At 40.9% G+C, this 16,807-nt stretch overlaps 2 protein-coding genes across 2 annotated transcripts; one reads left to right on the top strand and one right to left on the bottom strand.

Annotated features, from left to right (window-relative positions):
• Window positions 1-2,956: 2,956 nt before the first annotated feature.
• On the bottom strand, window positions 2,957-3,904 carry LOC102264224 (putative olfactory receptor 52P1). Its single transcript, XM_005885905.1, has one exon. It carries the CDS (start codon window positions 3,902-3,904, stop codon window positions 2,957-2,959), a length of 948 nt encoding a protein of 315 aa, XP_005885967.1.
• Window positions 3,905-15,511: 11,607 nt separating this feature from the next.
• LOC102240727 (olfactory receptor 52K1) lies at window positions 15,512-16,474 on the top strand. The gene has a single exon (XM_005885912.1). It carries the CDS (start codon window positions 15,512-15,514, stop codon window positions 16,472-16,474), a length of 963 nt encoding a protein of 320 aa, XP_005885974.1.
• Window positions 16,475-16,807: the final 333 nt, after the last annotated feature.

The raw sequence follows: 16,807 nt of genomic DNA, 5'->3' as shown, positions 1-16,807 counted from the left end.
AACAACCCTTTCACAGGGGTCGCCTAAGACCATCCTGCATATCAGATATTTACATTATGATTCATAACAGTAGCAATATCACAGTTATGAAGTAGCAACTAAAAAAAATTTTATGGTTGGGTCACAACATGAAGAACTGTATTTAAAGGGCCAGAAGGTTGAGAACCACTGTCTTAGAGGGTTAGCAGAATTAAGCTTAGATGTTAGACACCCAGTATAGATTTGTGGGGGTTGTTTGGCTTTGTTGGTTTTACCCTTTCTCAGCAGCAGCTCTGAGCTTGGAGCCTTCTCTCACCCTTAATCCCTGTCACCTTACTGCTAGTTATTCCACAGCTGCACTGACGTCAAGGAGAAAGGATCTGGGGTCCGTGTGCTCACAACTTTATCTTCAGTACAGATGCATCAGTATGTCCCAAAATGCCTTCCTCTGCTCACAGACCCAAATAACTAGTATCTGAGCCTGACACAGGGGGAGTTCTGAGATGGTCTCTAAAAAGTTTTACTACCAGTTCAGCCAGTTAAAAGATTGTCAGGACATGATATACAGTGGCTTTTAGGTTTTGGCATTAGTTTTAAAAAGAGTCTATGTACATGAATCTAAGGTTCCTGCTCTTAATCTTTAAGTTAATCAGACTCTATCACTCATCCATGCAGAAAACCTGTGTTAAGCAAAATTTTATCTTTGGCCTAAATAAGCTGTGTGACTTTTAGTTTATTTCATCTTCTCTGAACCTCCATTTCCTTATTTTTATTTTTATTTAAAAATATATTTTTATTGATTATTTTTTTATTTTATTTTAAATATATTTTTATTGATTTCAGAGAGGAAGGAAGTGGGAGAGAGAAATAGAAACAACAATGATGAGAGAGAATCATTGATTGGCTGTCTCCTGCTGGGTATGGAACCCACAACCTGGGCATATGCCCTTGACCAAAATTGAGCCCAGGACCCTTCAGTCCACAGGCCAACGCTCTATCCAGTGAGCCAAACCAGCTAGGGCCATTTCCTCATCTTTATAAAGTGAATACCTACCTCACAGAGATGTTGTAAAGATTCAACCATATAATGTACATACCAAATCCAGCAGCAGAGAACCAATTTTAGGTGTGCTTGTGTAGTTATTAGATCAATGCCTGTCTTCCTTATTCATTGCAAGCACCAGGAAGGCATTGTTTCTCCTGACTTGTCTAACCCATGCAAATGGGCTGAAATACTGTAAGCCGAATACCTACCTCACAGAGATGTTGTAAAGATTCAACCACATAATGTACATAGAGCACCAAATCCAGCAGCAGAGAACCAATTTTAGGTAGAACCACTTGTGTAGTTATTAGATCAATGCCTGTCTTCCTTATTCATTGCAAGCACCAGGAAGGCATTGTTTCTCCTGACTTGTCTAACCCATGCAAATGGGCTGAAATACTGTAAGCCGTTTATGTATAAAATAAATGAGTGAGTAAAGGAAAGACTGAATTCCTGGCAACTGGTAAATGCAAATAATTGTATAATTTTTATTGAGCTCAATCGATGGGAGCATTTATTATTATTATTATCTTTATGTATTAGATAGCTATGTATCAGGTCTGATTTTAAGGGTGGCAGAAATATGAAGAACACTGAATGTTTAGCATCTACAGGTCATGTATGTCAAAGTAAATTCCCTGACAGAAAAAGTGTGGGTCCTTAAGAGCAAGAAATGAGAAATTTTGGTGGATGAACCCAAACTACTGAATCTTCAATGTTTTTCTGAACTCTTCAGGCTGCAGAAGCATCCTCCTTACCTTGCCAGAGAGCACAGTTCCTCTTTGCCTCACCCCAAGCTGGTGCTTTGCAAGAACATTCATGTTTTCTTCAAGATCGACTTACCATTGGTCATTGCTTCCAAACCAGGTTATATCTCAGAATAGTGTAAGTGGAGAAGTACAATACCTGGCTCTAGACAAAATAACTCACATGCAAAGAAAATTGTAGACTTTCTTTGTATGGTGTGCTTCTTAGTCTTCCTGTACACAGAAAACCAGAGATCTGTGAACCTCAGTTGAGAAACATTGTATCAACATAATAAAATTTCTACACAGATTTTTAGTCAATCAGTTTTTCCCTTTTGCTGTCTTTTCCTCCTCTGACCTTGTATTCTGGGGTAGGTCAGAACTCTGTATACTACTCTTATGACTTTTGCAACTGTCTCCATTTCTTGGCAAAACTGAATGTAGGTTGTCTTAGCCTACTGCACAAGGACATTCTTCTGATTCTAGTCACCAGGACCTTTAGTATCTGTTTTATGATTTTAAGATGGCCTAGGTAAGTCATCTTACTCATTGCTACCCATTGCTTCAAAGAATTTATTAGTAGCAATAACTTGTTTAAGCCTATCTAATCACTTTTCTCAATAGGATATAATGTTGGTCCTAGACCCTTTTATGTAATGGTGTTTACTTTGAATTTATATTAGTTCACACAAACACTCCATCCATGCTTTTGTTCCGGCCCTCCGGTCCAGTTTAAGAACCCATTGTGGCCCTCGAGTCAAAAAGTTTGCCCACCCCTGGCTTAGACCCTTAATCCTGCTGGAAGAATGCTTAAAGAGCAGGTGTCAGAAAGGACCAAAAACCCAGAGGATCCTGAAATTGACCCTCAGATGAGGAGAACAGGTGGGCTTGAAGAGATGACAGCAGAACAGAACATGTTATAATGGATCAGCTGGAGCAAAATGAAAGGAGGAGAGAGTGCAATGATCCTGGCCACATGGTATAATTCTTCTTGTATTAAAAGGCCATAAAGACTGCAACTAAAAAAAGTCACTGGACAATAGCTTTATTTAGAGTAACATCCTTGATATCAACAATATCCTGTGCTAGGAAGACAGAGTTTGACATTTAAGTTTCACTGGTCTCTTAAACATCTTTCCCAAGGATTAAGGGAAGAGGCTAGGGTTCCAGGGTGGGGTTGAAGACTTTATGACTGTGCAGTGCCCCACTTCAGCAGTCGGAGCGTCCCATCCCGGATCTGTTTGGTCTTCATGCCATAGATGATGGGGTTGAGCATGGGTGGCACAACGAGGTAGAGGTCAGCCAGGAGGATGTGGATGTGCCGGGGCACATGCTGGCCAAAGCGCTGTGTGTAGAATGAGAAGAGCCCCGGTGTATAGAAGAGAAGAATGACACCAAGGTGGGAGCCACAGGTGCCAAAGGTCTTAGCTCTTGCCTCCTTAGAGGAGAGGCCTAGCACAGCCCGGAGGATGAGTGCATAGGAGACAGCAATGCAGATGGAGTCAGTGCCCACCACCAGTGTGGCAGCAGTGATGCCATAGATGTTGTTTGGCTGTGTGCCCCCACAAGCCAGCTTCACCACAGCCATGTGTTCACAGTAGGAGTGGGCCACCACTCGGCTACAGTAGCTCAGCCTTGCCAGCAAGCAGGTGAGTGGAGTCATGAGCCCCAAGCCACGAAACACAGCAGCAGCCCCCAGCTTGCCCACAGCCTCTGGCGGCAGTAATGACCCGTAGTGCAGTGGCCGGCAGATGGCCAAGTAACGGTCAAAGGCCATTGCTAGCAGGATACCAGATTCTACAGCTGAGAAGCCATGGATAAAGAACATCTGAGCAGCACAGGCTTCAAAGGCAATCTCAGCAGCATTTGCCCAAAAAAGTGCAAGGAGCTTGGGCACAGTGGAAGTGCAGAGCACCAGATCAATGATGGACAGCATGCATAGGAACAGGTACATGGGCTGGTGCAGTGCAGGCTCTGAGCGCACCACCAGCAGCAACATCATGTTGCCGAGCACTGCCAGGGTATACATGGAGCAGAAGGGAAATGCAATCCAAAAGTGGGATGCCTCCAGGCCAGGAATTCCCACGAGCAGGAAGGAGTTTGGGTTCTGATGGCTGTGGTTTGTGAATTGCATGGCCAGGTCAAGGTTGGGTAGTGTAGAAGACCTTACTGTCTTACTCTTAGCCATAGGAAGTCTTGACAGATGAAGGTATTGGGATTTATTCTTATGCTGTGGCTGAAACAGAAACAGTAGCAGGAAATATTTGAATTATACCGCATGAAAAACATCCAGGACGAGAAGACTGTAGAGCAGTGGGAAATGATGCAAGGCAGGAAGGGAAGTTATCTTTACTAGGGCTCCAGGGAGTCCTTTACATTTGTGTCTAATTCAGTGATGCCATGGTTGTAGAATCCTCTCCGTGGTAAAGATGAGGGCTAGGAACTCTTAGAGCTTTCTTCTTTCTGCCTGTGAATCCTCTTCTGCCTTTATTTTCTTCCGAACCACCTGGCAATGAAAGGTTAATGTAATTATCAAACTTCAGGAAGATTGGATGAAAGACTAAAATGTGGCTACTTTTCAAGATGGAAAGATCAGAACTGAAGAGAAGAGAAAGGAAAACAGGGAGATTTTGGATGGGTTTTTCAAGTCACTGAGTCCATGGTTACTCATAGATGAGGCTCAGAACCTGGGTTCTGACCAGGAACAGCAAAGCACATGTTGAGGAGTTGAATCTCTTGTAGCCCGCTACAGCCATAAGATTCCTAGGCTCATGTTAGTACTAGGATTCCATTCTTGCCTTAGGTGTCCAGTATGGATGCTGGTAGAATCAGGTGAGGTCATGCAGAATTGGCCTATGTTAGGTGTCAGGCTGATTTGGCCATAATATGTAATTTGATAAAGTTATTAAGAGATGATTGCATATGAAGTATCATTTCTTATAGAAATCAAAGGTACATGAAAGAAAGAGGAGATAAGCAAATTTTAATAATTGGGAGCAGAACCACTCACTTTAAGCAAATATGGAGACTAACCTTGGTCAAATGATAGTACTGAGCTTCTACACATCTCCACCCCTTCTATTTGTCCATTATCTATATTCTCTATATCCCCTGATCTTCCTTCACCTACATGTACTTTCTCATTTTTCTCTTATCCATTAGACAGCCAGTGATTGAGAATTTGAAAAAGAGGGGAGATTAGTAAGAAAATTTAAGAAGGGGACAATAGAGGGGAGAGGAGATGAGGATGAAGAGGAAAGAAAGAATAAGAAATAGACATAAGAGAGAGAAGAGAAGAGAAGAAGAGAGAGATGGACCTTTCTTACACTGGTTTCTAATAGAATGAAATGTGACTGTGTTCTAGTTGCTAGTTGGGACACAGATAGCTGACTAATTGGTCCCTCTGGAGATGGCCCATTTGTATCCTTTACCTTAAGCTGCAATACTCCTTGCAAACCCTTGCATCACCTATTCATACCCAGAGAGATAGAGGCAGGAAGAAAGGAAGGAACTCGGACCAGGAGGCCTGCTTTTCCATCTCAGTGCCGACTATGGCTGTGGAATATTGAACAAGTCACCTGTCCCTTTTTGTCTCATCATTCCGTCTTCCATGTGTTTCCTATTTTCTCTTCTGTGCTATTTCCCTTCCTGAGTTTCCATCATTCAGCCTGGGCCCAAACATATCTTGAGGGGATTTTAGCTTTGGTGGTGGCCAAAGGCTCAAGAAAAGAAAAACTGAATAGGATGTGGGGATCTTGGGAAATAATATATGTAAAACTGGTCCATTCTATGAATGAGCACACTATGTGTTTGAATAAGCATGTGATTATCTACATACATTTCTGTGCAAAATGCATGAACAAGGCTGTACTCAGAAGACAGGTACATTTAGGTAATAAATTGTTTTAGGAGTGTCCATGCTTTAGTGCTCTTTCTTTGGTGTGGAGAAAATGGAGAGCTGAATAATCCAGCCATAAATGAGACAGCCTTGCTTTCTTCTTTCTCTTTTCTTCTCCCACTTAGCCTTTAAATAATTGAATCAAGTTTCCTCAGTCCCTGAGCTGCCACTCAAGAAACTTTTATTCTATCTCTGTAGCTACACAACAAAATGACCTTAAAGTTCATCTTGCCTCAGTCCCATTTGCACAAATGGAGAAAATGAAGTTGGAAAAGCATATGTTGAGCATAATCATCTTGCCTCAGTCCCATTTGCACAAATGGAGAAAAGCATATGTTGAGCATAGTGTTCTAATATTCCAGGAAAGAGATCGAGGCCAAGGTGAAGGCCTTGAGGTTCTCACTTCCTGGCCCTCTCACTTATATTTAAGTTAGAGCTCATGAAAAAATGTCTGGGAGAAGACGATTGTAGGGCACTGGGAAATGATGCAAGGTAGGAGGTGGGCTATCATCACAAGTGTTCAAAGGAACCCTTGCCACTTCTGTTTAATTCAATGATCTCTGAGCTGTGGGCTGGAAGGTGACTGGCATGGCTACAGAACCCTCTCCATGGTAAAGGTGAATCACTAGAGACTCTTCCAGCTTCCTGTGAACCCTCTTCTGCTACACCCTACTGCTGTTTTCTTCTGACTCACCCCCTCTGGAGGTCACCCAGCCTCTTCCAGATGACTTGTCCAGAATAGCTACTTTTATACCCTTCACCTCTCTTTGTTCTGAATTAACTTAGCATTTGGTGTAATAAAGGCCTTACCTAAAATACAGGGCAAAAGTAGGTTAATAATATTAATAAATATTAAATAAATAATACAAGAATAAACTTTGTGTTTTGTGTACTTACAACTGTAAACCTACATTTGCCACCACTGTATATAAGAATAGGAGCTCAAGTACCTGGAAAGGAGCATGTTCTTCATCAATGGAGCTGCTCCTGAGCATCTGGAAGCTACCTGCCAAGAACTCAACACTCATTTATAGAAGACCAAGGGCAGCCTGATTCAAATCCCAACTCTACTAACTCACCAGCTATGTGATCTCAGTCAAGTCACCTAACCTCTCTCAACCTGCTTCCTCATCTGTGACCTGGAGAGATTAATTCCTACTGTAGAGTCTACCATGAGGAATTATTCTAGGAGATACGTATCTGAAGAGCAATGGCACTACATAGCACATAACAGTGATCAAAAAGTATGATTCACTTCTAAGCCCCTTTTATCTGAAGTGGAGACCACCTCTGTGAGAAGGTTATCTTAGTGGCATCAGGTCTTTGGTCTGATCATAGTGCGCCTATGATAGGGTTGAAGAGACAGACAGACTTACCAGGTCTGGGGCTGGGAGTGGTAGTGGAGTCTTAGGTACTGCAGCGTTTAGAGTATGGGGACCAAGAGAGCTGGAGTATTTATCCTGTGATTAGAGCCCTAGCGGAGAGTAAAAATTCTCTGGGGATAAAATCAATAAAAGGACCTCTGGGATGGTAGAAAGAGGTAGAAAATTGAAGCTAGGAAATTTGGGCCATGATAGGATAGGCAGGAAAGATAGGATAGCAGAGAAGATTTACCCTAAAAGTCCAATGTGGCTAAGAAGGAGGAAGGTGGAGAGCACAAATAATTCTAAAGGCTTTTTGTTATAGAAACACAGTTTAGAATATTTTGCTTTTTTTTCCCTATCCCCTCCCCTCTGTCAAAAATATTTTCTTTTCTGTTTGTTTTGGGCAAGCTACTTCTCTGAATGCTAGTTCTTCATCTATAAAAGGAGAGGCAATGAATATTAAATGAGATGATATATGCAAGGCATTTACCATGTTGCCTGGTCTATGCTAACCTCTCAATAAAAAGCAGAATTTTTATTTTATCTAATTCAATTATCACTGATTGAACATCTGTTATATGCAAAGGACTATGCTAGATGTTAGGGCATAGAGGTGAAGGGTGATGCCACTGTTCTTAAGGAGGTCACAGCCTGGTTTGGAGGACAGGCAGACAGATGCAAATTAATTGCAATTCAATGATACAAAAAAGACACAAAGGTGCATTAAGAAGGGAAGTGGTTAGCTCTATAAAAGTCAGTTGAGAATTTAGGGTTTAGAAGTTTAAGGTGACCTTGGAGGAAGGGGCACACAAGGGACAGAAGACAACATGTGTAAAACATGGTAGGAAAGAGATTATGGGCATGTTCTTGGAACCATTAAAGCCCAGTTCAAAGTTAGCACTTTCATGAGTCTTCTCTGATACTCCGAGTCACCATCACATGTTCTCTCTCTTCTCTTGTCCACACAGCATCTTATCAGATACTGTTTTTGAGATACTGCTCACTTTAAATCTTATTGGTATGACCTTAGGTGGGTTAAGTAACAGCTCTTAGCCTCTTGTTTCCTACCTACAAAATGGGGAGGGTTGTCATGAGATATTACATATAAGATCTTTAATACAGTGCCTGGAACATAGCAAGTCTTCAATAGATTTTTGTTGTTACTATCAGTACATTATCTTTCAGTTAGCTTTCTACACAATGGGCTTTGTAAAGGCAGACACCAGGTGAATTCATCTCTCTGATAATGCTTCAAAGGTCATGATGATGTTAGGTTTTGGGAGAAAGCTGTTGAATAAGCAGATGGGATTTTGATCAAATGTAGGCCAGGCAGACAAGCTTGATTTCAGATAACCAGTAAGTCAACAAACATATATTGATGACTTAATATGTATCTGGCCCTGTCTTGGAAATACAAATAATAGAAAAGTTTCTTGTATTAGAGAGCTTTCAATGCATGCAGGTGATGGAAGGAAGAACTAGTGGAGGATGGCATGGCTTGGATGATAGAGAGGAAGGTGAAAGCTTTGTTCTTTAAACACATAGATTCCCTGGAGAGCATGGAGGAATGATACTATAATAATTAAATTTTAGGAGTGCTGAGTTTTGGCCATCCCCCATTTAGACCTTCCAGAGATACAACAGATTCTAATAGAGGGAATAAGTGACAATAGCAGATAAATGAGATGACTCTTAAAATTTTCTGCCATTACCACAGTGCTTAGAGCCAAACCTAGGATCTCTGTTATCTTGATGGGGCTTGGGGCTATGCATGGCTACTCATTGTTAACTTGTGATACCATTGGGCAGATTTTTGCTCAACCAACAATATTTACTCAACAGAATATTACTGAACACCTCTTATGTGCCAACATTTCTCTAAGTACTAGGAATGTAGTAGTGAAGAAAGAAGATTAAGTCCTTGTGCTCATGGAATTTCTATTGCTCATTTAAAAATAATATATAAAAAATAGGTATTGAAAAGTTCTATAAAAAAGGGTAAGAAGAAATAATATTGTAATGACTTGGGTGACAGGTGGTTACTAGACTTATTGTGGTGTTCACAGAATAAGGTATATAAATGTCAAACCACTGTGCTGTATACTGGAATTAATATAATATTGTATATCAGCTGTACTTTAATAAATCATAAATTAAAAACGAAAAAAACCCAAACACACACAGCAGGCATTTGTTTGCATATTCTAAGGAGACTCCATTTCTCAGTAGGTTCTACAGGGGAGGAAGGCGAGGGTGGTGAGAGGCACAGTAATTACTGAAACCAGACTACACTCTGCCTCAAGGGACACATGATTGAATGCCACATAATGGCGAGGGAGTAAGGTCTATAGAAATCCAGGGGCCAGAACCCCAAAAGACTGGAGACCAGCATGGAGAAGTTCCCTAGAGTCATCCCCAGAGAAGAAACCAGGCCCATCATGGGGCCTTTTAAGGATATTCTTCATGGAGAGAACCTGCTGTTTTCTTTTCCTTTGGGGAGAAGACTAGCTGATTGTGAGGATATAGCCAGACCTCCCCTTTCCACCTCCCTCTTTCCCGCCCTCCTCTCACCGAGGGGGAAACTGTACCAGCATCCTCTGAAGCCTACAGAAAATGAACTGAGCATCACACAGAGGTGAGAGCACACTGGGCCAGTGGTAGTAGGGGTAGACCAGGAGTACACAGGGAGCAGTAAGGGAGTTGGCACAAATGGGATGAAGGGTGAGTAGACCAGGGAGGGGTGCTTATGCTGAGATCAACCAGCTACCAAGGGCCTAGAACAGGGGCACAGCCAAGGAAAGAGGCCATGTGAGCTGAGGTTGGCAGAGAAAACTGGAATAACCAGGATAACGATAGAAATAGGACTGAAAATAGTAATCACTAAGGGAAGTCCCCATAGGCTGAGTGGAGCTTCAGTAAGAAAAGAGTATGTATAATGGTTGACGGAAATAGGCTAGGTTGGGGGGATGAGTCCAGAGTGCACAAGGCAGGGTCCATCTCTCATGTACCTCTCATATCCAACCAATTTACCCTGGTCTCAGGCATTACCTCACCTCCTGATTCTCTTGTTTTCTATAATTCTCATCCTTGTCTGTCTGAATCTAACAGAAGAACTTCTTTCTGTCCTCCTCAAGTACTTTATCTTCTACAAGTTTCAGATCCCACCATTATTACAAGAAATTCTTTTCTGCCTCCCAGGCCTGTGCTCCTGTGTTGTGTATGAGGGGCCACCTTAGGAAAACCTTAGCTAAACTACTTAGACTGGGTTAGTCACATTCCTCCCTCCCGTAAGTGCTGCTTGCTTCATTCCTACTTCACATTCTGACTCCACCTCAGTCATAGCTGCTGTGATAGTCCAGGGGGAAAAAGATGGAAACCTGAAATAGGGAGATGGAAGGGACAGATCAGGTTTCAGCAACAACCAGCTTTATTTTTACAGTATGGTTCTATAGACAGAATCCTGGTGTAGGAGTTAGGAGATGGAAAATTTGTTCTAGATCTGCTACTAACGTCCCCCATGACCATTTGAGGGCTCAGTTTTCCAAATACATCATTCTAAGGTCTTTTCAGGATGAAGGTGTGGTCTACTGAATAGTTTATAGTACTGACTAAATACTCACTAGGTATGGAGTCATATGTACTTTTTGGGGAGACCAAGAAATAAGTAACCGGTTTTGCTCAGTGGATAGAGTGTTGGCCTGCAGACAGAATGGTCTCAGGTTTGATTCCAGTCAAGGGCACATGCCCAGGTTTCGGGCCCGACCCCCAATAGGAGACGTGCAAGAGGCAGCTGATCAATGATTCTCTCTCATCACTGATGTTTCTATCTCTCTCTCCCTCTCCCTTCCTATCTGAAAAAAAAAATGACTTAAGCTTCCTTTTGTCATTTTCTGATATCTTGACTGTGAAGGCAGGAAACAAAAACAGGACAATGATATGTAAGGACTGGACAAACATTCATGCAGGCAGGGTGAAGGGAGTTGGGGCAGGAGACCAGATAAGCAGAGTTGAGTTGTAAATGGAACTAGAGATATATTTTAGTTGAACCCGGAAAGAAAGGAGGTTGAGGGGTTATTTGGAATTTTAAACAGAATAGGCCAGCTGTGAGATTGAGGTGTGGGGGTCAATAAACTGAGGGCCAGGGATGTTCAGCAGGAACACACAGGAAGTAAGAGAGTTGTACAGGGATATTCAGGAAGAGGAGACACCTGTTTGGAATTGGAGAAGCACATTGACTTAGGATAAAGTGACAGCATATATAAGAGGACATTCATTCATTTATTCAAGAAATAGTTAACAAGTTTCTACATGGTTGTTGCTATGGATATTAGTAGCAGTAAATAGAAAACCACAGCCCTGTTGTGGGACTTGCATGTTGTCCATCCCAATGCTAAGTCCTAGAGAAAATTGACAGATATACATTAGAGTTGGAGAAGACGTTTCCACAATGAAGAGGGCTTTTATTCTGATCTAAGTAAATAAAATTGATGGAATAATTTTATACACTTTCTTTTTTTTTGAAATTTTGTTTTATTGCTTAAGGTATTACAAAAAGTATTACATATGTCTCCTTTTTTTCCCCCTTGACCTTCCCCCGGCCTCCCCTACCCCCCAGTGTCTAGTGTCCATTGGTTATGCTTATATGCATGCATACAAGTCCTTTGGTTGGTTAAGAGATCAACAGAATTTTATACACTTTCTATTTGTGCAAGTGTCTAAAATTGGGAGATACCCATAAGTCTCTGTTTGAATCTGATGGTGGTGTATTATGCAACAGTAGGAGAGAAGAAAGTTTCTGCAGGAATGGAGTCATTTACGCATTCGTTTAAAAAGCACTTTTGAACACCAACCATGTTCAGCCGAATCTATAAATTTAGAAATGAGTAACTCATAGTCCTATAAATGAACAGACACATGCGTTGGCAACACAGATCATACTCTCCTTACTTAATTTAGTATATTAACAAGTCCTCATTGAAACACTGAGAAAATCCTCCTGGATGAGTCTGAGAAGGTTTCATGAAGACGGGGCACAAGCTTGGCAAGGTAAGGAAGGGGACAGAGGAAAGCATTCCAGATAAATTGTATGAGCTACAAGCATGGCTGTGTTAGGAAGTGGCAGTGAATCTAATGTGGCTGAACATAGGATAAATATTTAGAGAGATGGTACGAGGTGAGATAAATAATTTAGGCAGGAACAAGTTTGTAAGCACGTTGAGTAGTCTTCTATTTTACTTGTAGCAATGAGATCTCATAAGTGGTTTTCAATAGGGAAATAACATATGTTGTCTGTCACATTGCAGTGGATGGATTGAGAGTGTGTGCGTGGAAACTAAAGAGGAGGCGTTTATAGTGATACAGGTAAGAGATGATGTGAATTTGCGAAGACACAAAGAGCACAGAGAGGAGAAGAACAGTGTGGAAAACTCAGGGGGCACAGTCAGGGGCATCATTATTGACTGAGACAGAGCTCCAGGAGGTCTAGCATCTGGCAGAAGGCTGTGTGACTGGAGTATAATGAAGAGAGGTGAGAAGGGATGAGGGTGAAAAGTGAGTAGGGACCAGCCCATGCAGACACTTGTAAATCAAGGTGGATTCCATCCTCAAGAACAATGGTAATTCCATGAAGGTCTTGGGTAAGATCTGGCTTAATATAATTTGCCTTTACATATAAATGGTCTCTTTGTTTATAGTATAGAGAATAGATTATAGAGGGGCCAAGATTCAGACCACAAAGATCAGTCAGGAGGCTTTTGTAGACTGGAAGAAAGATGATGGTGATTTAAAAAGAATGTTGGGAGGGGAAAGGAAATGAATAGGGAATGACACTTTTTTTTTTTCCAGATTGATAAGATTTGCTAATGAACTGGAAATGAAGGAAGAGGGAGGGATTAAATGAAGGAGTATCCCTGCATTTCTGACCTCAGTTGCTGCAGGATGGGTGGCAGTAATATGTACTGAGATAGATAAGGCATGGGAGGAAATGGTATGTGGGGAGGTAAGATTTCTGTATGGGCTGTAATTTGTTTGAGATGACCACAGAACATCTAACAGGAAATATGTAATAGGCAGCAGGATATACTAGTCTGGAACTCAGAGAAGAAGCTATACATTTGGGAATTCTTTGAACAGACATGGTAAAAAAGCCAAGAAGAATAGGAGAGAACACCCAGAGAAGTATGAGAATAAAAGAGAATAAAAAAGAAAAGGAGAGAATGAGGGAAAAAAGAAGTGATGACAAGATCAGTCTAAGGAGAGTAGTGGAAATGGAAGCTAGATTGGAAAGGACTGGAAATTAAGTGAGAAATGAAGAAGTTGAATACTGTCAAAGTTTTTAACAAGTTGTGCTGTGAACGGGAATAGAATTAAGGGGTATTAGATGGAAGAAGATATAAGGCCAAGGATTATAGGATCATGTTAATGTTAATCAAAGCAAAATTTTAGAAAAGAGGACAGGTTTGTGTAAGGGGAGGAAGATAGTAATAAAAATAGTTTTGGTACAATGCTTTACAGTTTTCAAGTTCTATTTTTATATGTGATTTCATCTTTCTTCACAATGAAGCTCAGTAAGATGTTCAGGGGAAGTATAATTATTTCCTTTACTTATAGGTGAGGAACTAGAACATTAAAAATACCAGTGAATAATGTCAGTTTCTGCTGGTAGACTGATGGCATAATCATCACTTGGGCCCAACATTCTAAAGCTTTCCGCTCTATAGCACGGTAATGAGTTAGAGTTTTATTTAACTTGAACATGCTGGATTTGAACTGATCGTGGAGCACATGTGACATGCAACAGTAGGAGAGAAGAAAGTTTCTGCAGGAATGTCACACAAACTGACATTTACATTCAGGACATTGTCAGTAAGTAACCTAAACTTTAGTTTTCTTAATTGAAAAGAGTAATCACATTTACTAAGCACTTTTTAATGCTCTAGATTTGTGTTAATCAATTTTTAAATTTAAATATTAAGAAAAAATGTTCAGTTTCATTGAGATATAATTGACAATAACATTGTATTAGTTTAAGGTATACAACATCATGATTTGATATAGGTATATATTACCAAATGATCACTACAAGTTTAGTTAACATCCATCACTTTATATAGTTACAATTTTTTTCTGGTGATGAAAACTTAAAGATCTACTATTTTTTTTTAAAGCAACTTTCTAATATACAATGCAATATTGTTAACTATAGTCAACATACCATACATTACCATTCCCAAAACTTATTTATCTTGTAAATAGAAAATTTGTACCCTTTGACCATCTTCACTCATTTTCCCTAATTCCTGGCAATCTCCAATCTGTTTTCTGTTTCAATGAGTTAGTTTTTTGTAGATTTCATATGTAAGTGACATTATACATATTTGTCTTTCTTTATCTAAATTATTTCACTTAGCACAATGCCCTCAAAGTCCATTCATGTCGTTTCAAATGGCAGGATTTCCTTCTTTTTTATGATTGAATAATATCCATTGTGTATAGGTACCACATTTTTTATTTATTTATTCATTCATTGTGCTAAGTGTTTTAAAAGATTATCTAAATTAATCCTCAGAAGAAATTTTTTTTAGATAGGAACTGAAAATATAGAGAAGGGAGCATAGGTCTAAATTTTGGGAAACAAATGATTAAGCATATTCAAAGGAAATAATGATCAAAGGAAAAAAAGATAAAGATAAAGGATAGCAGGAGGAAAAAGAATGGTATGAAGTTCAGAGGTCAGCCTTGCAATCAGGTGGGAGTGGACTATTGCTTTTTCTGAATGTCATGAATGCTGGAGAGGAAAGTCGGTGAAGGTAGAAGCATCTAGATATGGAAGCTAAACTAAAGCTAGGTGAGGGAGAAGAACAATGGACCTTCTCATGTTCTCAAGTTAGCTGGAGGTAGGGCTTCATGGTGAGATTTCTGAATGTTAAATAAGGAACAATGGAACTTCTGCTATAGAACTTGGAGGGAAGTGAATTATTAAAAGATGTCATCCTTAATTATTGTTTATACAGCCAAACTTGACATTTCAGGCTAGAGACTCTCCTTTCATAATTAAGAGTGCAGCTTGAGTTGGGAGGAAATAGGAAGAGAGTGAATGTTTTTGGTTAAGATTTGAATTAGGCAAGGATCTCCACCTTCTATAAAGCTGTTCTTGACCATACAAAGACCATAAGAAGCTCTTTGTCCATGCAATTATTTAATGAAATCTGCCTTGTGATACTAGCTCTATTGCTATTTAATGTCCTGATCACCCAATGATTTTCTGAGCACCCCGAGGGCAGAGATCATTTATAATGTTTCACAATGCATACTAGGCCAATTTTCTAATTTCTTTTAAGTTCTGGAAATGGGATCAAGGGTTAATCCTCCCAAGTGAATGATTAAAGATTGAATTTGAATACTATAATTCATCTCACATTAGATATTTTCTGGGAGGGCCCTGTGGAAGTGGAAAACAGGAAGAAAAATTCCAGTGGCCATGTTACTCTCCAATGTCACCTCAACTCATCCAGCAATCTTCTTGTTGATGGGGATCCCAGGCCTGGAGCATCTACATGTCTGGATCTCCATTCCCTTCTGCTCAGCCTATACTCTGGCTGTGCTTGGCAACTGCACTCTCCTCTTCATCATCCAGGTTGATGCAGCCCTCCATGAGCCTATGTACCTCTTTCTGGCCATGTTGGCAACCATTGATCTGGTCCTTTCTTCTACAACACTTCCTAAAATGCTGGCTATTTTTTGGTTTAAAGATCAAGAGATCAACTTCTATGCCTGCCTGGTCCAGATGTTCTTTCTCCACTCCTTTTCCATCATGGAGTCAGCAGTGCTGCTGGCCATGGCCTTTGACCGCTATGTGGCCATCTGCAAGCCACTGCACTACACCACGGTGCTGACCAGGACCCTTATCACCAAGATTGGTATAGCTGCTATGACTCGGGCTGTGACACTAATGACCCCACTCCCCTTTCTGCTCAGACGCTTCAACTACTGCCGAGGACCCATGATCGCCCACTGCTACTGTGAGCACATGGCTGTGGTAAGGCTGGCCTGCGGGGACACTCGCTTCAATAATATCTATGGCATTGCAGTGGCCATGTTTATAGTGGTGTTGGATCTGCTCTTTGTTATTTTGTCTTATATCTTCATCCTTCAGGCAGTTCTACAGCTTGCCTCTCAGGAAGCCCGTTACAAGGCCTTTGGGACATGTGTGTCTCATATAGGTGCCATCTTAGCCTTCTATACACCTGTTGTCATCTCCTCAGTCATGCACCGTGTGGCTCGCCGAGCTGCCCCACATGTGCACATTCTCCTTGCCAATTTCTATCTGCTCTTCCCACCTATGATTAATCCCATTATCTATGGGGTCAAGACCAAGCAGATTCGTGAGAGAGTCTTAAGACTATTCCTGAGAAAGGATGTGCGAATGGAGAGTGAAGGATAGGTGAAGAAAAAGTGGTGCAGGTTGAATGCAGGAGTGGGGGTGTGGATATGATAGAAAGTGGAGGCTATCAGAGTCTCTATGGTTAGTTCTTTCTTGGTATAGCTAAAAAACGAAATATCCTGAAACTTATAGAGTCACCAGTCTGATCAGGACTCATGGATCTGTGTCCTTTGGTAGCCTCTGGATTCAAACTGATGACTTTTCTGTTTCTTCAAAGAGCCCACTGTTCTATCCTGGGCTTGACAAAGGCTTAACCCACTCTGCTCTTGGAAACATCACCTAAAGACACAATGCAGCTTCATTTATTAAGAGAAGACTGTGAGAATCTGAGTT

This window comes from Myotis brandtii, unplaced genomic scaffold (assembly GCF_000412655.1).
Source record: "Myotis brandtii unplaced genomic scaffold, ASM41265v1 scaffold936, whole genome shotgun sequence".
NCBI classification, from domain to species: Eukaryota; Metazoa; Chordata; class Mammalia; order Chiroptera; family Vespertilionidae; genus Myotis; species Myotis brandtii.
Note: the sequence above shows the minus strand (reverse complement) of the source record. Positions and strands in the feature narration are given on the sequence as shown.

Bases quoted from the DNA above. Each gene is read 5' to 3' on its own strand.
- LOC102240727 (XM_005885912.1), top strand. From the start codon at position 15,512: ATGTTACTCTCCAATGTCACCTCAACTCATCCAGCAATCTTCTTGTTG.
- LOC102264224 (XM_005885905.1), bottom strand. From the start codon at position 3,904: ATGCAATTCACAAACCACAGCCATCAGAACCCAAACTCCTTCCTGCTC.